Below are 18,752 nucleotides of genomic sequence, written 5' to 3' on the forward strand. Positions count from 1 at the left end.
TACCTGCACAGATTGCACCAATTATATGTCCGCCCCTCCGGCAATCTATAATTTGGGTCCATCTCTGGGTCTGAGTGCTGAGGTTATACCCAGTGATAGTTTTGGTGTGGACCCCTGGTCATGTTCTGACGTGTTGCACCTCTAGTCTTGAGTGCAAGTAGCTCGGAAGAGGTTACAGGGTTAACTGATATTCATAGAAATGATTATTATTGTTCCTACTTTCTGAAGTTTGGACATCGCCCCCCGGGGACACAATGGCGCTGTGGGTGTAATATTTTAATTAGCAGTATTGTAAACCCTGATGGTTTTCATAAATTAATCCCCGGAGCGGCCGCCTCAGTTTTGCTTTGCCCATGAAGAGACCACAAGCTCCGTGATGAATCTCTCGGGGAGTTGTGTCACCGTGTAATTACCGTCCTGGGATAATTACTGTCATATCAATGTGAGGTCCTTATCTACAATCATCTGATTCCTGGAGGCTCCAAACTCCCAGAGAGAGGAATCTTCAAAGGGTCCAAAACACGAGGTCTCCGCTTTACTATAAGATGACGTAGAAAATGGTGGTCTCTGTTCTGATCAGTGGGTAACGCGTGGGCTGCTGGTAAAGAACGGGTTGATGAAGGCTCAGGGGGTGGAAGCTTCTGGATGTATGGAGGGTCACACAATGACCCATGAGACCCTCAACATTGAAGACATAGGCTAAGATGCCTGATGGCTCAAGGTGCTGAAGTGTTTCTGGAGTGATGACCATGGGGTGCTCGAACTCACTGGTGTCCAAAGACCATGGACTTCCTGCACATCTGCTGGTCAGAACGACTTATCAGGGTGCGGTGTCCTTATAGCAAATCCCTTCGAGAGGGCCAAGCGGTGTATGGCCATTAGTGATGTGTGAGCACTACCATTGAGAAGGGTTGTCAAAGTAGTGGACAATCCCTTTAATACTAAATCTTTATCTGTTTAATGTCATAATCTTATACTTTTTCTGATATACTTTAATAAAAAATTCTCTCTCCTTCTCAAACTACTGAAAATACTTTTTTTATACTTCCTTTGTGATAACGCAACCTTCAGGAACCTAGCTATAGAATACAGGGACATAGAGATACATTGTACATAGCAGTGTGTTTCTATGTACCAGTATAATCTGCCGGTGGGCTCAGAGCTTGCACAGCAATAAAAAAAGGTCTCCTAAATCTGTCTATGTATGCAGCTGCTGCCTGCAATGATACAGGTTGTGGGTTTGATTTCTGGGGAAACCAAATCACAAAAATAAGAGAATTAATGGGCTATATGACCACGGGACAATGTACCCGCGGATATATTCACAGGTACGTCCGCAGGTTTACCGCAGCTGCTCCTTGGAATCCGCAGTTATCCATTGCTGCGGGATTCCAGCAAAATAGCTGCGGTAAACCTGCGGACATTCATGCGGCTTACCTGCGGAAGTCTCGTCCCTATCTCCAAAGTGGAGAGGCACGACTTACGCAGGTATTTCCACAGGAATAATTGACATGCAGTTATGTGCGGCTGCGGGACATTCGCAGCATATTCCGCAGCCACACATACCGCAGCATGGACACAGCACTCCCCATGTCCCATAGGATAACATGGGGAGTGTCTGTACTTGCTAAAACCTGGGGATTTATCTAGAAAATCCAGATAAATCCCTAGGTTTTACGCAGAAAAATCTGCGGGTACATTGCCCCATGGGCACATAGCCTAAGTGTGTGCGGAGCAGAGATTCTAGCCCTGCCCATCGAAGAGGATGAGCCACGAAGCGATGAAGACGCTGGAGGAAGTTGGGACACAGCCCCGACCTGCCAGGACAGCAGGACTACCCCCTCAAATCGGGACAGTCCCACTGGATCCTGGACATTTGGGAGCTGTGATAAATTTTATTGCATTTTGTAAATTCCTGAAATTGATACAATATTAGATACATTTGTTCCCTTAATATTTTCTAAAACATTTTTATAACTGCAAATTATGGACAAGTTATAATAAGCTGTTTATTGGCGACTTTTCTTTGTAATTTGTAGTTTTTGCTCAGACCGGACAGTGTGGCCTTTAAAGATTCAGAGCAAAATCTGTATAAAGGTAATATTGTGCTATTTCTTCAACCCTGTCTTGAAGATGCAGTTATTGAAGGGTTAAGGAATTAAGGGCCAATGGGAGAGTGTGGCTGGAGATTGTGGATTTCTGCTAATTAGGGCTGTTTAATGGGAGACATGTAGAAGGCTCTGGAGAATTACGGGTATAAAGGCTGCAGGAGGACGGTGGAGGAGCCTTCCCTCCACTTGTTTCTTATCCCGTCTCTTGCCACTTTGCAATGTGGCTTTTCCCATATTCCGTTTTTTTTCTGCGGGTTCTTAATGCAGATCCTCAGTTCCTCACTAGTGTTAATTCCACTCAGGGGCCCCAGTCTAACAAGATATTCCTGGGGCTCCAGGCTCCGTGGAATATCTCGTACCCATTTAGTGCCCAGCGTCTAGGCTCCTCCGTCCAGCTGGCTATTGAGAGGTTAAATAAGGAGTGGGACCCACACTTCTTTAGTAACAGGACTCTGGAGCTCGTATACGCTGACTGCAGCTGTAACGCCAAGATGTCGCTCAGCGCCTTTATCCGCCAAGTGGAAGAATTTCACATTGCCGCTTTGTTTGGGCCGGTTTGTCCAGAAGCTGCCGAGGTATTTATACAATGTATATCGTTTTATCGGGGGGAGGACATTAAATTGTAATTAATAATTGAGGGACTATACACATATTTCTGAGGACCATATGTCACCATCCGCTATAAACCCGCCATATAAGTTGTGATCTGTCCTAGAATGTTATCTTGTGTAGTAAATGTATCGACCACGGCTGAACATGAACAATAACTATGTTTTTGTGCAGCAGAAGGGAAAACTGTAACATTGTGTTTGTTGTAAATTCCATCGGCTTTTTGTAAAAAAAAAAAATTCAACCATAAAGGGATACAATGTCCAATGAGATACATGATATAGGACGGCGAGGGGCAAAATATCCGACTTTAGGTAAGTGACTGTACAAATATTTGCCGTACAGGGTCACACATCTTTGACAAAATGGGAAAACTGCTGAACAATACAGGATACAAGTCATTTACTATAGGGAAAAATCAGGGCTCCTATATGACCCTCAGACTAACGGGTCCTGTGCTTTCCCTATTCTCAGGATACCCCTAATGGTGTGGATGTCTGAGCCGCCTTCCTGGTCCTCCTCCTGACCAGCCATGAACTTATACCACCATCCCCAAGGGGAGCCAGGACAGGAGTGTGATTTAACCCACAGAAATAGACAAACAGGGGAAACGAAAACTCTGTCACATAACACGCACACACAGAGGTATAAGACAATAATATATTAGGAGGAAAATGAGAGCAGGGTGGAAACAACAAGATGACGGGTAAATTTCACAACCGCTCTAAGCATAAAGCAACTCTTTCTCCAGCAAATCTGGGACACCACAACACCCAGACCATCAGAAACTATAGTCAGCGTAGGTGGAAGATGTCCTCCAACCTAAGTATGAGAAGAGCAGATGTGATAGGCTTCCTTACAACATGTGATCCCAGAAGCTTAATAAGCAGGATAGCAGAGGTTAACCATTGCTGGCCTGTCTATGACTGAGCACATAGCTAGTTAGCCCCTGAGTCTGCCTGAGTAGATCAGGAAAACCAGAGAAACCACTGGGCAGAGTGTCAGAATCTGCAGTGTGAACAGCGTCTGATGCCGCCATGAAAGTCGGTGAGTTTTGAGTAAAACGCTTCGCGACAGTGAAGTGTAAAGGAAATTGTAAATGTTTTTTAAGTATTTAAAAAAATATATAAATCTAAAAATTGTGATGTGCATTTGTATTCAGCCCCCTGTAGCCTGATTCCCTTAAATAAAATCCTGAGGGATCAAATCCTCCAGGATTCACATAATTAGTACATTGTGTCCCCCTGGGTGTGATTTCTCATCAGTATAACTACAGCTGTTCTGTGAAGGCCTCAGAGGTTTGTGTGAGAACATCACAGATCATCCCACATCAAGAAAACAAGGATCTCACCAGACAGGTCAGGGATAAGGAGGAGAAGAGTAAAGCAGGGTTAGGTTATAGAAAATTGCCCAAGCTCTGAACATTTCCCAAAACACTGTTCAATCCATATGATCCAAAAATGAAAGGAGTATGGCACAACTGCAAACTACTGAGACCAAGACATGGCCATCCACCGAAACTGACACCACAAGAAAGAAAGCACTAATGAGAGAAGAGCCAAGAGGCCCATTGTCACTGGAGGAGCCGCAGAGATCACAGCTCATGGGGAGAATCTGTCCACAGGACAACTATCAGTCATAGACTCCACAAATCTGCCCTTTATTGAAAAGTGGCAAGAAAAAATACATTTTTAAAGCTAAAATCCATAACAAATAGCATTTACAGTTTGCAAATGCCAAGTAGGGGACACAGTAAACAGTGGAAGAAGGGTCTCTGATTAGATGAGACCAAAGAAAACGTTTTGGGCTAATTATAAAACACTATGTGTGCTGAAAAACTAACATTGCACATCACCCTGAAGACCCCCTACCCACTGTCACACATGGTGGAGACTGCATCCTGCTGTGGGGAGGTTTTTCTCCAGCAGGGGCAGTGACATTGGTCAGAGATGATGGGAATATGAGGGCAATCCTGGGGGAAACCTGAATAATAATAATAATAATAATAATTTTATTAATTTATATAGCGCTATTAATTCCACAGCGCTTTACATACATTAGCAACACTGTCCCCATTGGGGCTCACAATCTAGAGTCCCTATCTGTATGTCTTTGGAGTGTGGGAGGAAACCCACGCAAACACGGGGAGAACATATAAACTCCTTGCAGATGTTGTCCTTGGTGGGATTTGAACCCAGGACCCCAGCGCTGCAAGACTGCAGTGCTAACCACTGAGCCACCACAAGACTGCAGTGCTAACCACTGAGCCACCACAAGACTGGAGTGCTAACCACTGAGCCACCACAAGACTGCAGTGCTAACCACTGAGCCACCACAAGACTGCAGTGCTAACCACTGAGCCACCACAAGACTGGAGTGCTAACCACTGAGCCACCGTGCCGCCCTATAGATATGCATGTCACAATTTTCAGATTTATATTTGTAAAATATGTAGAAAAACTGATATCATCTCCTTTACACTTCACAAACACTTGTACTTAGTGTTGGTATCACATAAAATCCCAATAGAATACATTTAAGTTTGTGGGTGTAATGTGAAAAGATGTAGAAAAGTTCACGGGGTATGAATACTTTTTCAAGGCACTGTAAGACAGGGGAGCAGCAGAGTCTTTTTCAGTGGGTGCAGAGTCTATGTATGTTTACAGATGGTAAAAGTGGAGAGAGTGTGACTGCTGGCAGCCGCGGGTTCATAATATAATCCAGTCTTGATAATCCGCGTGCAGTGATCGGATACAGACTTTACCCTTTAGCTGCTTCTCTCTATTTTGCTTTTTCGTCTATTTTTTTTTTATACTAGAGCAACTAAAATGAAAAACAGAAGCAAGTTTGAAATTTGTCTGAATAAACAATGTCCAACTGTTTTGTTTCCATGTGTCTCCGTGGTAACAGACAACAAATACAATAGTGTAGTCAGATCCTCCATTCTTCTTATGTTTTTTCTCCTCAGTTTCCTACTTTGAGCTAATGATATGAAATGTCCATTTGATTGTTTATCCAAAATTAGAGGAGAGATGAAAGGTAACGAGGCGGCAGGATCAGATACACGGGGGGATTGTTGTCTGTTACCGTGGAGACACGTAGATTATAGAAACAACTGTGGAAAGTTTTCATGAAACTGTTGGACCAGTGACAACTCTCGCCAGGTATCCTCTGTGATTTCTGGGGGCTCCTCTATGGTGAACCCACAGATCCAGAGGACGAGGGTCCCAGGTCCCCTATTTGTATGGAGCGATGGCTCGGTGTACCCCCCTCCGCTCTATTCATTTTCTAAAGGGACAGATAACAGTCGTGTGCAGAGTACCCGGCTATCTCCACCAGTCCCATAGATAATCAATAGGCTTCGTTCTGATAGGAATCTTTTTTGGGGGGGATAAGTGGGGGCAGCAGTGCAACCTTGGAACTGATAAATTGCAGCAAAAAAAGCAAACTATTGAGAAGAAAACATCTCACGCTTTTCATGTACTTATCATGGTGGGTTTTTGTACGCAGGTCACCGGCTTACTGGCCTCATCCTGGAACATCCCAATGTTCGGTTTTGTAAGTCAAACCCCGAAACTTGATAACACCCGAGTGTACGACACCTACGTCAAGATGGTGTCCCCTCTGCAACGAATGTCCGATGCGCTGGAAAAAACCTTGAAGCATTTCACCTGGAAATACGTCGCCATGTTTGGGGGATCCACCGAAGGGTCAACGTGGGATAAAATCGACGAGTTGTGGACATTGCTGGAAAGTCAACTGGCCATAAACTTCATCGTCACGGCCAAGATGAGGTGTGACCCCAAAAACCCAGACGGTCTACGGGACACGCTCGGCTTGGTGGCCTCACTCTCCAGAGGTAAGAGGCACTCGATCATCACACGTGATACTGATACATTGTAGCAACAGTGTCTGAAGTGGGGATGATCACAGAGAAGTCTTGTGCAGACGTTTGGCTCCTAGAGCCATGTGGTGTAAATCTGAAAATAAGGAGCGCTGATAGTGTAATACCAAAGCGATAGGTGGGGTATACCTGAAAATGTACACTCACCTGGATCAGTTGTGATAGTCACAACCACTAGTGCGCATGAGATAATGGCGTCTGCTGCAGCCCCACATGGATGAGCATACAAAATGGGGTAGAGAAGGGGTTAATGCTGCGCATCAGCCAGATGAAGATGTAGAATGTTGATGAAGATAAATATTCCTTTATTTCATAGGTCTACGCGTTTCGAGGTAAAACCTCTTCTTCAGGACCAATACATCAACAAACTTGTAGGTTGTTGATGTATTGGTCCTGAGGAAGAGGTTTTACCTCGAAACGCGTAGACCTATGAAATAAAGGAATATTTATCTTCATCAACATTCTACATCTTCATCTGGATGATGCGCAGCATTAACCCCTTCTCTACCCCATTTTGTAGAGCCATGTGGCGGGCATTGTACGGGGGCCTCTCTTATGATGATGGCAATTAATGGCGATGGCGATTAATGATGGCACAACTGGCACTAACAGGAGGTAGCGTTGGCTCTATATGAAGACATTTCAGCAGTATCATAGGCGGTACTCCCAGCACTGTGTGGGCACAGTAGGAAATCATATATGGCAATTGTATGAAGATATATAGGGGCACTGTATGGGGGCATATTTTGCACTTTTGCCTTTCTGGCACTGTATGGGCACAGTAGGAAATCATATATGGCAATTGTATGAAGATATATCGGGCACTGTATGGGGGCATATTTTGCACTTTTGCCTTTCTGGCACTGTATGGGCCATTTTTGGAGCTGGATTTGGAAATCTTCAGCGCTGTAATGGGTATTTATGGCACTATATTTGTGTCACCTGCTGAGCGTGGACATAACTAACGGTTATAAATAGGTATATCAGTCACCTGTAGCAAAATTTAATTTGCTGCTTTAGCCATGGATCTCAATATTGTGGATGAATCACTGGTTCATTGGTATCATGACATCATGTCGGACCCTCTTGGTCAATGACCCCAGAAAATGAGTATCTTTTTTAAAAAATATTAGAAGAGCAGGACGAGGATACTGGGTGTCGCACCCCCGCCGTCTGATATTCATGACCTATCCTAATGATAGGCTTCAATATAAAAGTATTATACAATTAAAAAGTATCACTGAAAATAACAGACACTAGAAAAGCACATATTTGCATTGCTGCATCCTAACGACTTATCCAATAAATTATATTGTTAATAATCCTGCACAGTGAACACTTATAAAAATCTGGAAAACTACACCCTGATTGCAGGTAAACATCGAATGCAAAAATGAATCAAAAGTTGTATGTATCCAAAAACGGGACCAACAGAAGAACAGTTTGTTACACAAAAATCAATCCCTCCTGTAGCTTCAAAAACAGAAAAATGAAAATGTCACGGCTGCGAGAACGTGATGCAAAACAGTAACGACTTTGATGACGTTCAATAGTAACAAATTGTATCGACTCGAAGAATAAAGTTAATGTGTCAATCACACCAAACAATGAACTCTCTAAGAAATAAAATGTAAATACAATTCCAAAAGTTTTGTTTTTTTTTGTTCAGGCCTTAAAAAAATAAAAGTTAAAGAGTGATAAAAAAGTCTTACACCCAAAATGGTGCCAGTATAAAACCAATACTTGACATACAAGACAAAGAATTGACCTACAGCAACATCTATGGAAACATAAGAAAGTTATGGCACCAGAGTACGGTGACCAAAACAAGACAGATTATTTTAATTTGAAGTTATTTTTATGCAAAAGTAGCAAAACATAAATATATATATATATATATATATATATACTGTACATAATTTTTGCACTGATGTGTTCATACTGATAAAACTAAGGGAAAGAAAGCGCAAAATAGTGTCTTACCAGATATTAAAATAAAAGTATGTTACTGTACACTCACCTGGTGTGGTTGTGAAAGTCATTGTATCGTTATTTTTTCTGATTTTGAGATGTATTGTTGATTTTTCTAAATTTTGTGTTCCTGAAGAAGAGGTCCTCACCTTGAAACGCGTAGACCTATGGAATAAAATAATCTTTCATTAAATCAACAAATTTTTTATCATCCTTTGGCGACAGCGCAGCGTTAACCCCTTCTACTCCCCAGCATTGAAGATATGTGTTCATACTGATACACAGAACAAAGATAACGGGTCAGTTTTACCGAACGGTGTTTAAAAAATTGAACAAAATATAGAATTGCTGGGGTTTGTTAATTTTGCCTCTGAGACTAACACAAGTTTTGGTTTTCACATTTTGCCTCTTCAATGTTTTTCTCTCTATTGGTCGGCTGTTTCTATGGTTACTGATGTAGAATTATAAACATTCCATAAGTTGTTACAATTTATTGACAAATCCATGAAGTTTCTGCACAGACTGAATATTCCAAGCGCTGACCCGGATTTCTCCAAATTCTGCCCTTCTCCCGGTGACCGGATATCAGGCAGATCTAGACTGACGACCTGTTCTGGTCTCATCAGGGAGATTCTCACAATAGTGTGACTGAGAAACCCCCACATATTATGAATGAACCACTCCATGGATGAGAAGCCGCCACACATTGTAAGTGACCCCCTCCATGGATGAGAAGCCGCCACACATTGTAAGTGACCCCCTCCATGGATGAGAAGCCTCCACATATTGTGAGTGACCCCCTCCATGGATGAGAAGCCCCCACATATTGTGAGTGACCCCCTCCATGGATGAGAAGCCCCCACACATTCTGAGTGACTCCCTCCATGGATAAGAAGCCCCCACATATTGTGAGTGACCCCCTCCATGGATAAGAAGCCCCCACACATTCTGAGTGACTCCCTCCATGGATAAGAAGCCCCCACATATTATGAGTGACCCCCTCCATGGATAAAAAGCCCCCCCATATTGTGAGTGACTCCCTCCATGGATAAGAAGCCCCCCCTTATTGTGAGTGACCCCCCCTCCATGGATGAGAAGCCCCCCCATATTGTGAGTGACCCCCTCCATGAATAAGAAGCCCCCCCATATTGTGAGTGACTCCCTCCATGGATAAGAAGCCCCCCCATATTGTGAGTGACTCCCTCCATGGATAAGAAGCCCCCCCATATTGTGAGTGACTCCCTCCATGGATGAGAATCCCCCACAAATTGTGAGTGACCCCCTCCATGGATGAGAAGCCTCCACATATTGTGAGTGACCCCCTCCATGGATAAGAAGCCCCCCCATATTGTGAGTGACTCCCTCCATGGATAAGAAGCCCCCCCATATTGTGAGTGACTCCCTCCATGGATAAGAAGCCCCCCCATATTGTGAGTGACTCCCTCCATGGATGAGAAGCCCCCACATATTGTGAGTGACCCCCTCCATGGATGAGAAGCCTCCACATATTGTGAGTGACCCCCTCCATGGATAAGAAGCCCCCCACATATTGTGAGTGACTCCCTCCATGGATAAGAAGCCCCCCCATATTGTGAGTGACTCCCTCCATGGATAAGAAGCCCCCCCTTATTGTGAGTGACCCCCCTCCATGGATGGCAAGCCCCCACATGAGCGGTCTGGCCAATCTTTCCTAAAGAGGAAGAAAACCTGAAAATAAAAAAAAATTCAGTTACAAACCTTTTGGCCACAATTGTAATAAAAGGTGATGCCACGTTCCAAGCAGCACAAGATGATTCCAATGAAACTCCATCTCATCAATGCAAAGATCACGCCCGACACCGCTCCACCGAGGGAACATTGTACAGTGCACGGCTCTCACAATGTGGAGAATATAATAATAATAATATTTATTCATTTATATAGCGCTATTAATTCCACAGCGCTTTACATATATTGACAACACTGTCCCCATTGGGGCTCACAATCTAAAGTCCCTATCTATATGTCTTTGGAGTGTGGGAGGAAACCGGAGAACCCGGAGGAAACCCACACAAACACGGGGAGAACATACAAACTCCTTGCAGATAGTGTCCTTAGTGGGACTTGAACCCAGGACCCCAGCGCTGCAAGACTGCAGTGCTAACCACTGAGCCAAACAAGGCTGCAGTGCTAACCACTGAGCCACCACAAGACTGCAGTGCTAACCACTGAGCCACCACAAGACTGCAGTGCTAACCACTGAGACACCACAAGACTAAAGTGCTAACCACTGAGCCACCACAAGACTGCGGTGCTAACCACTGAGCCATCACAAGACTGCAGTGCTAACCACTGAGAATACAAAACAAATTATTTTTTTCCAATGCAAAATACTGTGCAAAAATAAAAAAAAAACATAATTAATCCGCCTTTATTTAACATCATCATTATTGTGCCGATCACGATTAAAGTTAACCCCTTTATTTCTGCTCCACGGCGAAAAGATTTAAAAATGCAAAACAATAGTTGCAGAATTACTGGTTTGTGTAAATTCCTTCCTGTGAAGAGTTAGTAAAAGTTTGTTAAACATTATATGTATCTCAGAATGATGCAACCTGCAAATATAACTCCTCCTGAAAAAAAAGCAAAAAACAAGCGCTCGCATCATAATATCCCCAAAATTAAAAAGTTATGGATTCTGGTGTGTGACAATAAAAAAGTGAAAAAAAAAAAAGAAAATGGTTTGATATAAAGAAAAAACTTCCTGAGACTCCAAGGGCTTCAATAATTTATACCAGGTTGGCAAGTTACAGTAATACATTGTACGGTAGGTGTACGGGGATGATGGGTGAGTGAGGGGGATGATGGGGGAGTGAGGGGGGATGATGAGGGAGTGAGGGGGATGATGGGGGAGTGAGGGGGATGATGGGGGAGTGAGGGGGATGATGGGGAAGAGAGGGGGATGATGGGGGAGCGAGGGGGATGATGGAGGAGCGAGGGGGATGATGGAGGAGTGAGGGGGATGATGGAGGAGCGAGGGGGATGATGGGGATTGAGGGGGATGATGGGGGAGCGAGGGGGATGATGGAGAAGCGAGGGGGATGATGGAGGAGTGAGGGGGATGATGGAGGAGCGAGGGGGATGATGGGGAGTGAGGGGGATGATGGGGGAGCGAGGGGGATGATGGGGAGTGAGGGGGATGATGGGGGAGCAATGGGATGATGGGGAAGAGAGGGGGATGATGGGGAAGAGAGGGGGATGATGGGGAAGTGAGGGGGATGATGGGGAAGTGAGGGGGATGATGAGGAAGTGAGGGGGATGATGGCGGAGTGAGGGGGATGATGGGGGAGCGAGGGGGATGATGGGGGAGCGAGGGGGATGATGGGGAGCGAGGGGGGTGATGGGGGAGTGAGGGGGATGATGGGGAAGAGAGGGGGATGAAGGGGGAGTGAGGGGGATGATGGGGAAGTGAGGGGATGATGGGGAGCGAGGGGATGATGGGGGAGTGAGGGTGATGATGGGGAGTGAGGGGGATGATGGGGTAGTGAGGGGGATGATGGGGAGTGAGGGGATGATGGGGAAGTGACGGGGATGATGGGGGAGTGAGGGGGATGATGGGGAGTGAGGGGGATGATGGGGTAGTGAGGGGGATGATGGGGTAGTGAGGGGGATGATGGGGAGTGAGGGGGATGATGGGGGAGTGAGGGGGATGATGGGGGAGTGAGGGGGATGATGGGGGAGTGAGGGGGATGATGGGGAAGTGAGGGGGATGATGGGGGAGCAAGGGGGATGATGGGGGAGTGAGGGGGATGATGGGGGAGTGAGGGGGATGATGGGGGAGTGAGGGGGATGATGGGGGAGTGAGGGTGATGATGGGGAGTGAGGGGGATGATGGGGTAGTGAGGGGGATGATGGGGAGTGAGGGGGATGATGGGGAAGTGAGGGGGATGATGGGGGAGCGAGGGGATGATGGGGGAGTGAGGGGGATGATGGGGGAGTGAGGGGGATGATGGGGAAGTGAGGGGGATGATGGGGAAGTGAGAGGGATGATGGGTGAGTGAGAGGGATGATGGGTGAGTGAGGGGGATGATGGGGGAGCGAGGGGGATGATGGGGGAGCGAGGGGGATGATGGGGGAGCGAGGGGGATGATGGGGGAGCGAGGGGGATGATGGGGGAGCGAGGGGGATGATGGGGGAGCGAGGGGGATGATGGGGGAGCGAGGGGGATGATGGGGGAGCGAGGGGGATGATGGGGGAGCGAGGGGGATGATGGGGGAGTGAGGGGGATGATGGGGAAGTGAGGGGGATGATGGGGGAGTGAGGGGGATGATGGGGGAGTGAGGGGGATGATGGGGGAGTGAGGGTGATGATGGGGAGTGAGGGGGATGATGGGGTAGTGAGGGGGATGATGGGGAGTGAGGGGGATGATGGGGAAGTGAGGGGGATGATGGGGGAGCGAGGGGATGATGGGGGAGTGAGGGGGATGATGGGGGAGTGAGGGGGATGATGGGGAAGTGAGGGGGATGATGGGGAAGTGAGAGGGATGATGGGTGAGTGAGAGGGATGATGGGTGAGTGAGGGGGATGATGGGGGAGCGAGGGGGATGATGGGGGAGCGAGGGGGATGATGGGGGAGCGAGGGGGATGATGGGGGAGCGAGGGGGATGATGGGGGAGCGAGGGGGATGATGGGGGAGCGAGGGGGATGATGGGGGAGCGAGGGGGATGATGGGGGAGCGAGGGGGATGATGGGGGAGCGAGGGGGATGATGGGGGGAGTGAGGGGGATGATGGGGAAGTGAGGGGGATGATGGGGGAGTGAGGGGGATGATGGGGGAGCAAGGGGGATGATGGGGGAGTGAGGGGGATGATGGGGGAGTGAGGGGAATGATGGGGGAGTGAGGGGGATGATGGGGGAGTGAGGGGATGATGGGGAAGAGAGGGGGATGATGAGGAAGTGAGGGGGATGATGGGGGAGTGAGGGGATGATGGGGAAGTGTGGGGGGATGATGGAGGAGTGAGGGGATGATGGGGGAGTGAGGGGGATGATGGGGAAGTGAGGGGGATGATGGGGGATTGAGGGGGATGATGGGGGAGTGAGGGGGATGTTGGGGGAGTGAGGGGATGATGGGGAAGAGAGGGGGATGATGAGGAAGTGAGGGGGATGATGGGGGAGTGAGGGGGATGATGGGGAGTGAGGGGGATGATGTGGAAGTGAGTGGATGATGGGGAAGAGAGGGGGATGATGAGGAAGTGAGGGGGATGATGGGGAAGTGAGGGGGATGATGGGGGAGTGAGGGGGATGATGGGGGAGTGAGGTGGATGATGGGGAAGTGAGGGGGGATGTTGGGGGAGTGTGGGGATGATGGGGAGTGAGGGGGATGATGGGGGAGTGAGGGGGATGATGGGGGAGTGACGGGATGATGGGGAGTGAGGGGATGATGGGGGAGTGAGGGGGGATGATGGGGGAGTGAGGGGGGATGATGGGGGAGTGAGGGGGATGATGGGGGAGTGAGGGGGATGATGGGGGAGTGAGGGGATGATGGGGGAGTGAGGGGGATGATGGGGGAGTGAGGGGGATGATGGGGGAGTGACGGGATGATGGGGAGTGAGGGGGGATGATGGGGGAGTGAGGGGATGATGGGGCAGTGAGGGGGGATGATGGGGGAGTGAGGGGGATGATGGGGGAGTGAGGGGGATGATGGGGGAGTGAGGGGGATGATGGGGGAGTGAGGGGGATGATGGGGAAGTGAGGGGGGATGATGGGGGAGTGAGGGGGATGATGGGTGAGTGAGGGGGATGATGGGGAAGTGAGGGGGGATGATGGGGGAGTGAGGGGGATGATGGGTGAGTGAGGGGGATGATGGGGGAGTGAGGGGGGATGATGAGGGAGTGAGGGGGATGATGGGGGAGTGAGGGGGATGATGGGGGAGTGAGGGGGATGATGGGGGAGTGAGGGGGATGATGAGGGAGTGAGGGGGATGATGGGGGAGTGAGGGGGATGATGGGGGAGTGAGGGGGATGATGAGGGAGTGAGGGGGATGATGGGGGAGTGAGGGGGATGATGAGGGAGTGAGGGGGATGATGGGGGAGTGAGGGTGATGATGGGTGAGTGAGGGGGATGATGGGGGAGTGAGGGTGATGATGGGGGAGCGAGGGGGATGATGGGGGAGCGAGGGGGATGATGGGTGAGTGAGGGGGATGATGGGGGAGTGAGGGGGATGATGGGTGAGTGAGGGGGATGATGAGGGAGTGAGGGGGATGATGGGGGAGTGAGGGGGATGATGGGTGAGTGAGGGGGATGATGGGGGAGTGAGGGGGATGATGGGGGAGTGAGGGGGATGATGGGGGAGTGAGGGGGATGATGGGGGAGCGAGGGGGATGATGGGGGAGCGAGGGGGATGATGGGTGAGGGAGGGGGATGATGGGGGAGCGAGGGGGATGATGGGGGAGCGAGGGGATGATGGGTGAGTGAGGGGGATGATGGGGGAGTGAGGGGGATGATGGGGGAGTGAGGGGGATGATGGGGGAGTGAGGGGGATGATGGGGGAGTGAGGGGGATGATGGGGGAGTGAGGGTGATGATGGGGGAGCGAGGGGGATGATGGGGGAGCGAGGGGGATGATGGGTGAGTGAGGGGGATGATGGGGGAGTGAGGGGGATGATGGGTGAGTGAGGGGGATGATGAGGGAGTGAGGGGGATGATGGGGGAGTGAGGGGGATGATGGGTGAGTGAGGGGGATGATGGGGGAGTGAGGGGGATGATGGGGGAGTGAGGGGGATGATGGGGGAGTGAGGGGGATGATGGGGGAGCGAGGGGGATGATGGGGGAGCGAGGGGGATGATGGGTGAGGGAGGGGGATGATGGGGGAGCGAGGGGGATGATGGGGGAGCGAGGGGATGATGGGGGAGTGAGGGGGATGATGGGTGAGTGAGGGGGATGATGGGGGAGTGAGGGGGATGATGGGGGAGTGAGGGGGATGATGGGGGAGTGAGGGGGATGATGGGGGAGTGAGGGGGATGATGGGGGAGTGAGGGGGATGATGGGGGAGCGAGGGGATGATGGGGGAGCGAGGGGGATGATGGGTGAGTGAGGGGGATGATGGGTGAGTGAGGGGGATGATGGGGGAGTGAGGGGGATGATGGGGGAGTGAGGGGGATGATGGGGGAGTGAGGGGGATGATGAGGGAGTGAGGGGGATGATGGGGGAGTGAGGGTGATGATGGGTGAGTGAGGGGGATGATGGGGGAGTGAGGGGGATGATGGGGGAGTGAGGGGGATGATGAGGGAGTGAGGGGGATGATGGGGGAGTGAGGGTGATGATGGGTGAGTGAGGGGGATGATGGGGGAGTGAGGGGGATGATGGGGGAGTGAGGGGGATGATGGGGGAGTGAGGGGGATGATGGGGGAGTGAGGGGGATGATGGGGGAGTGAGGGGGATGATGGGGGAGTGAGGGGGATGATGGGGGAGTGAGGGGGATGATGAGGGAGTGAGGGGGATGATGGGGGAGTGAGGGTGATGATGGGTGAGTGAGGGGGATGATGGGGGAGTGAGGGTGATGATGGGGGAGCGAGGGGGATGATTGAGGAGTGAGAGGGATGATGGGGGAGTGAGGGGGATGATGAGGGAGTGAGGGGGGATGATGGGGGAGCGAGGGGATGATGGGGGAGCGAGGGGGATGATGGGGGAGCGAGGGGGATGATGGGGGAGCGAGGGGGATGATGGGGGAGTGAGGGGGATGATGAGGGAGTGAGGGGGGATGATGGGGGAGTGAGGGGGATGATGAGGGAGTGAGGGGGGATGATGGGGGAGCGAGGGGATGATGGGGGAGCGAGGGGATGATGGGGGAGCGAGGGGGATGATGGGGGAGCGAGGGGGATGATGGGGGAGTGAGGGGGATGATGAGGGAGTGAGGGGGGATGATAGGGGAGCGAGGGGGATGATGGGGGAGCGAGGGGGATGATGGGGGAGCGAGGGGGATGATGGGGGAGCGAGGGGGATGATGGGGGAGTGAGGGGGATGATGGGGGAGCGAGGGGGATGATGGGGGAGTGAGGGGATGATGGGGGAGTGAGGGGATGCAGCTGCAGCTTCTGCCTGTGAGGGGGAGCAAGCAGCACTGGGGAGACCGTCGGCTCAGAGCGCTGTGTACAGCACTATGGTGATTTGCAGGTGTGAACTGCGCCTTATGTTATCTTTCTCTCTTCCAGTCATCGTACTTGTGGCAAATTCTGAGGACTCCAGACTGATCCTGCTGGAAGCAGAAAAACAGGGGTTGATAGATGGACATTTTGTCTTCATCATGATGCAGCAGTTTGAAGTCAGCGGATTTCTGGTGAGTCCAATCCTTTCATACAGGACACAATGTGGAAAGCTGCAGAATGGGGCCTAGATAAAAGAAATGCAGTTTGGCTCAGAAGAGGGTCTTAAAGGGGGCTCCCGATGCTGCTCACTTCAGCATACCGCTGATATTGTATCTGCCAACACAGCATCATGCCTGATCACTTCCCGATACAAAATTAAGCGGCTCCAGACACACCTGTGAAGACGCAGCATCAGGTGTTCTGTTGCCTCCTAATGTCACCAGCTGCAGTTTTCTTAGCTTTTGTTTCAAAGTCCAGACGTTCAATGCAGCAAATTCATTAAGTTTCATCCTCTCAATTTGGTGCATTTTTTTGGGTGATTATGCGCTAAAGTCCTAAATTGTGCTCCGGTCCTGGGTCACATCAGCCCCTATATTCTACATTCTAACTACATTATCAGAATCCGTCCATCCTCTCCTAAAGACCAGATCACTTTCCTGTGAAGTTCTGCAGTTTCCATTAAAACTCCAAAGCTTGCAAAAGATCTTGTTGCACAAAAAAAATTGCAACTTTAAGATTCCAGCTGACGATGAACTGTTTCCTGAATCCCCCCCTTATGTCAGTGCCCTCCCCTCATACAAAGCTGGGGATATTTTCATCAATACACACTTAAGTGTTTATATTCCAACTAAGTTTATATGAAAAATCATCTTTTCCAAGCAGATTCCACCTGAAAAAGTACAAAAAATATGTAAATAAAAAAATGCAGGTGAAATAAGTATTGAACACATCACCAGTTTTCCAAATAAATCTATTTCTAAGGTGCTATGGACATGACCTTCTCAAAAAGGGATGAACAAAAGGCAGTGAAGCCAAATGTCTGACAGAATCTACCTAAATTACATACATTAAAAGTACAACTTTATTAAATTCATTTAAAGTAATGGCAATATCTCACAGGAATGTAGACGCACAAATACAAGAAGATACAACATAGAATACCCCAGATACAAAGTATAGGAAGACCCCCATTAGATAGTATAACGGGGTAACCAATTATCCTAAACCATATGCATATAATGGGGACAGATATACTAAGTGATCCCCAGGAGAACGCTGTCCCCTACCTATCAATGGAGATATAACAGTTGTACGCACCCTAGGGTTCATGAGGTGCCCCCATTCCACGGCGGGTGGCCCTCAGACAAATGTGCCTAAACTCCCTATCAAATATAAACAAGCTGGACCAACACATAAATATAAAGCAATCTATGCCATCTTGTCCAAAAAGGTTAAGTAAAGCCACAGGCCACATAAAGTTACCGTGTCGGAGTACCAGGATGGCGTGTTTGCTACACGTGCAGCACTGGTAACTCCTCCTGTCATATGTGCAGTTCCAGGGAATGATGGCGATTGTGTCTTATCCTGGCCTCCTGATGAAACACAACATATAGGTGGGGGGAAACGCGTCGAGCTTGGGAGATTTCCTTTTTTACACCTTCCAGGAATACCTTGGTTTGGTAATTGTACCATCTGAAAAAGTATCCATGGGGATGATATCCTGAATACGCCTACAAGATAAGTGTGTGTCTACATTTCTGTGAGATTATTTTCAATGAATATGATAAAGTTGTACTTTTAATATATGTAATTATGGTAGATTCTGACAAATCTTTCTCACCAGATGTCAGTAACAACCCATCCAATCCAACAGGCAAATAAATGACACCATAAATGTCCATAAATCAAGTTATAAAGTATTGTAGAAACATTTCCACTGTCACTGTACTGAGAAAATGTCATTGAATTGGGGATAAAATGTTTGATTATTATACACATGATCAATGGGACATTATATAGTTATCACAATAATCAATGT

General features: G+C 48.8%; 1 protein-coding gene across 1 annotated transcript in view; it reads left to right on the forward strand.

The window, feature by feature from the left end:
- The first annotated feature begins 783 nt into the window (after positions 1-783).
- LOC142312560 (guanylate cyclase 2G-like) overlaps positions 784-18,752 on the forward strand; it is a 63,447-nt gene continuing 45,478 nt past the window's right edge. The window contains exons 1-5 of the mRNA XM_075351551.1: positions 784-825; positions 2,040-2,097; positions 2,379-2,686; positions 6,231-6,579; positions 16,781-16,905. Of these exons, the coding sequence (XP_075207666.1) occupies positions 784-825; positions 2,040-2,097; positions 2,379-2,686; positions 6,231-6,579; positions 16,781-16,905 (882 nt within the window). The remainder of the gene's footprint in view (positions 826-2,039; positions 2,098-2,378; positions 2,687-6,230; positions 6,580-16,780; positions 16,906-18,752) is intronic.

The sequence above is a fragment of the Anomaloglossus baeobatrachus genome, chromosome 5, assembly GCF_048569485.1.
Source record: "Anomaloglossus baeobatrachus isolate aAnoBae1 chromosome 5, aAnoBae1.hap1, whole genome shotgun sequence".
NCBI classification, from domain to species: domain Eukaryota; kingdom Metazoa; phylum Chordata; class Amphibia; order Anura; family Aromobatidae; genus Anomaloglossus; species Anomaloglossus baeobatrachus.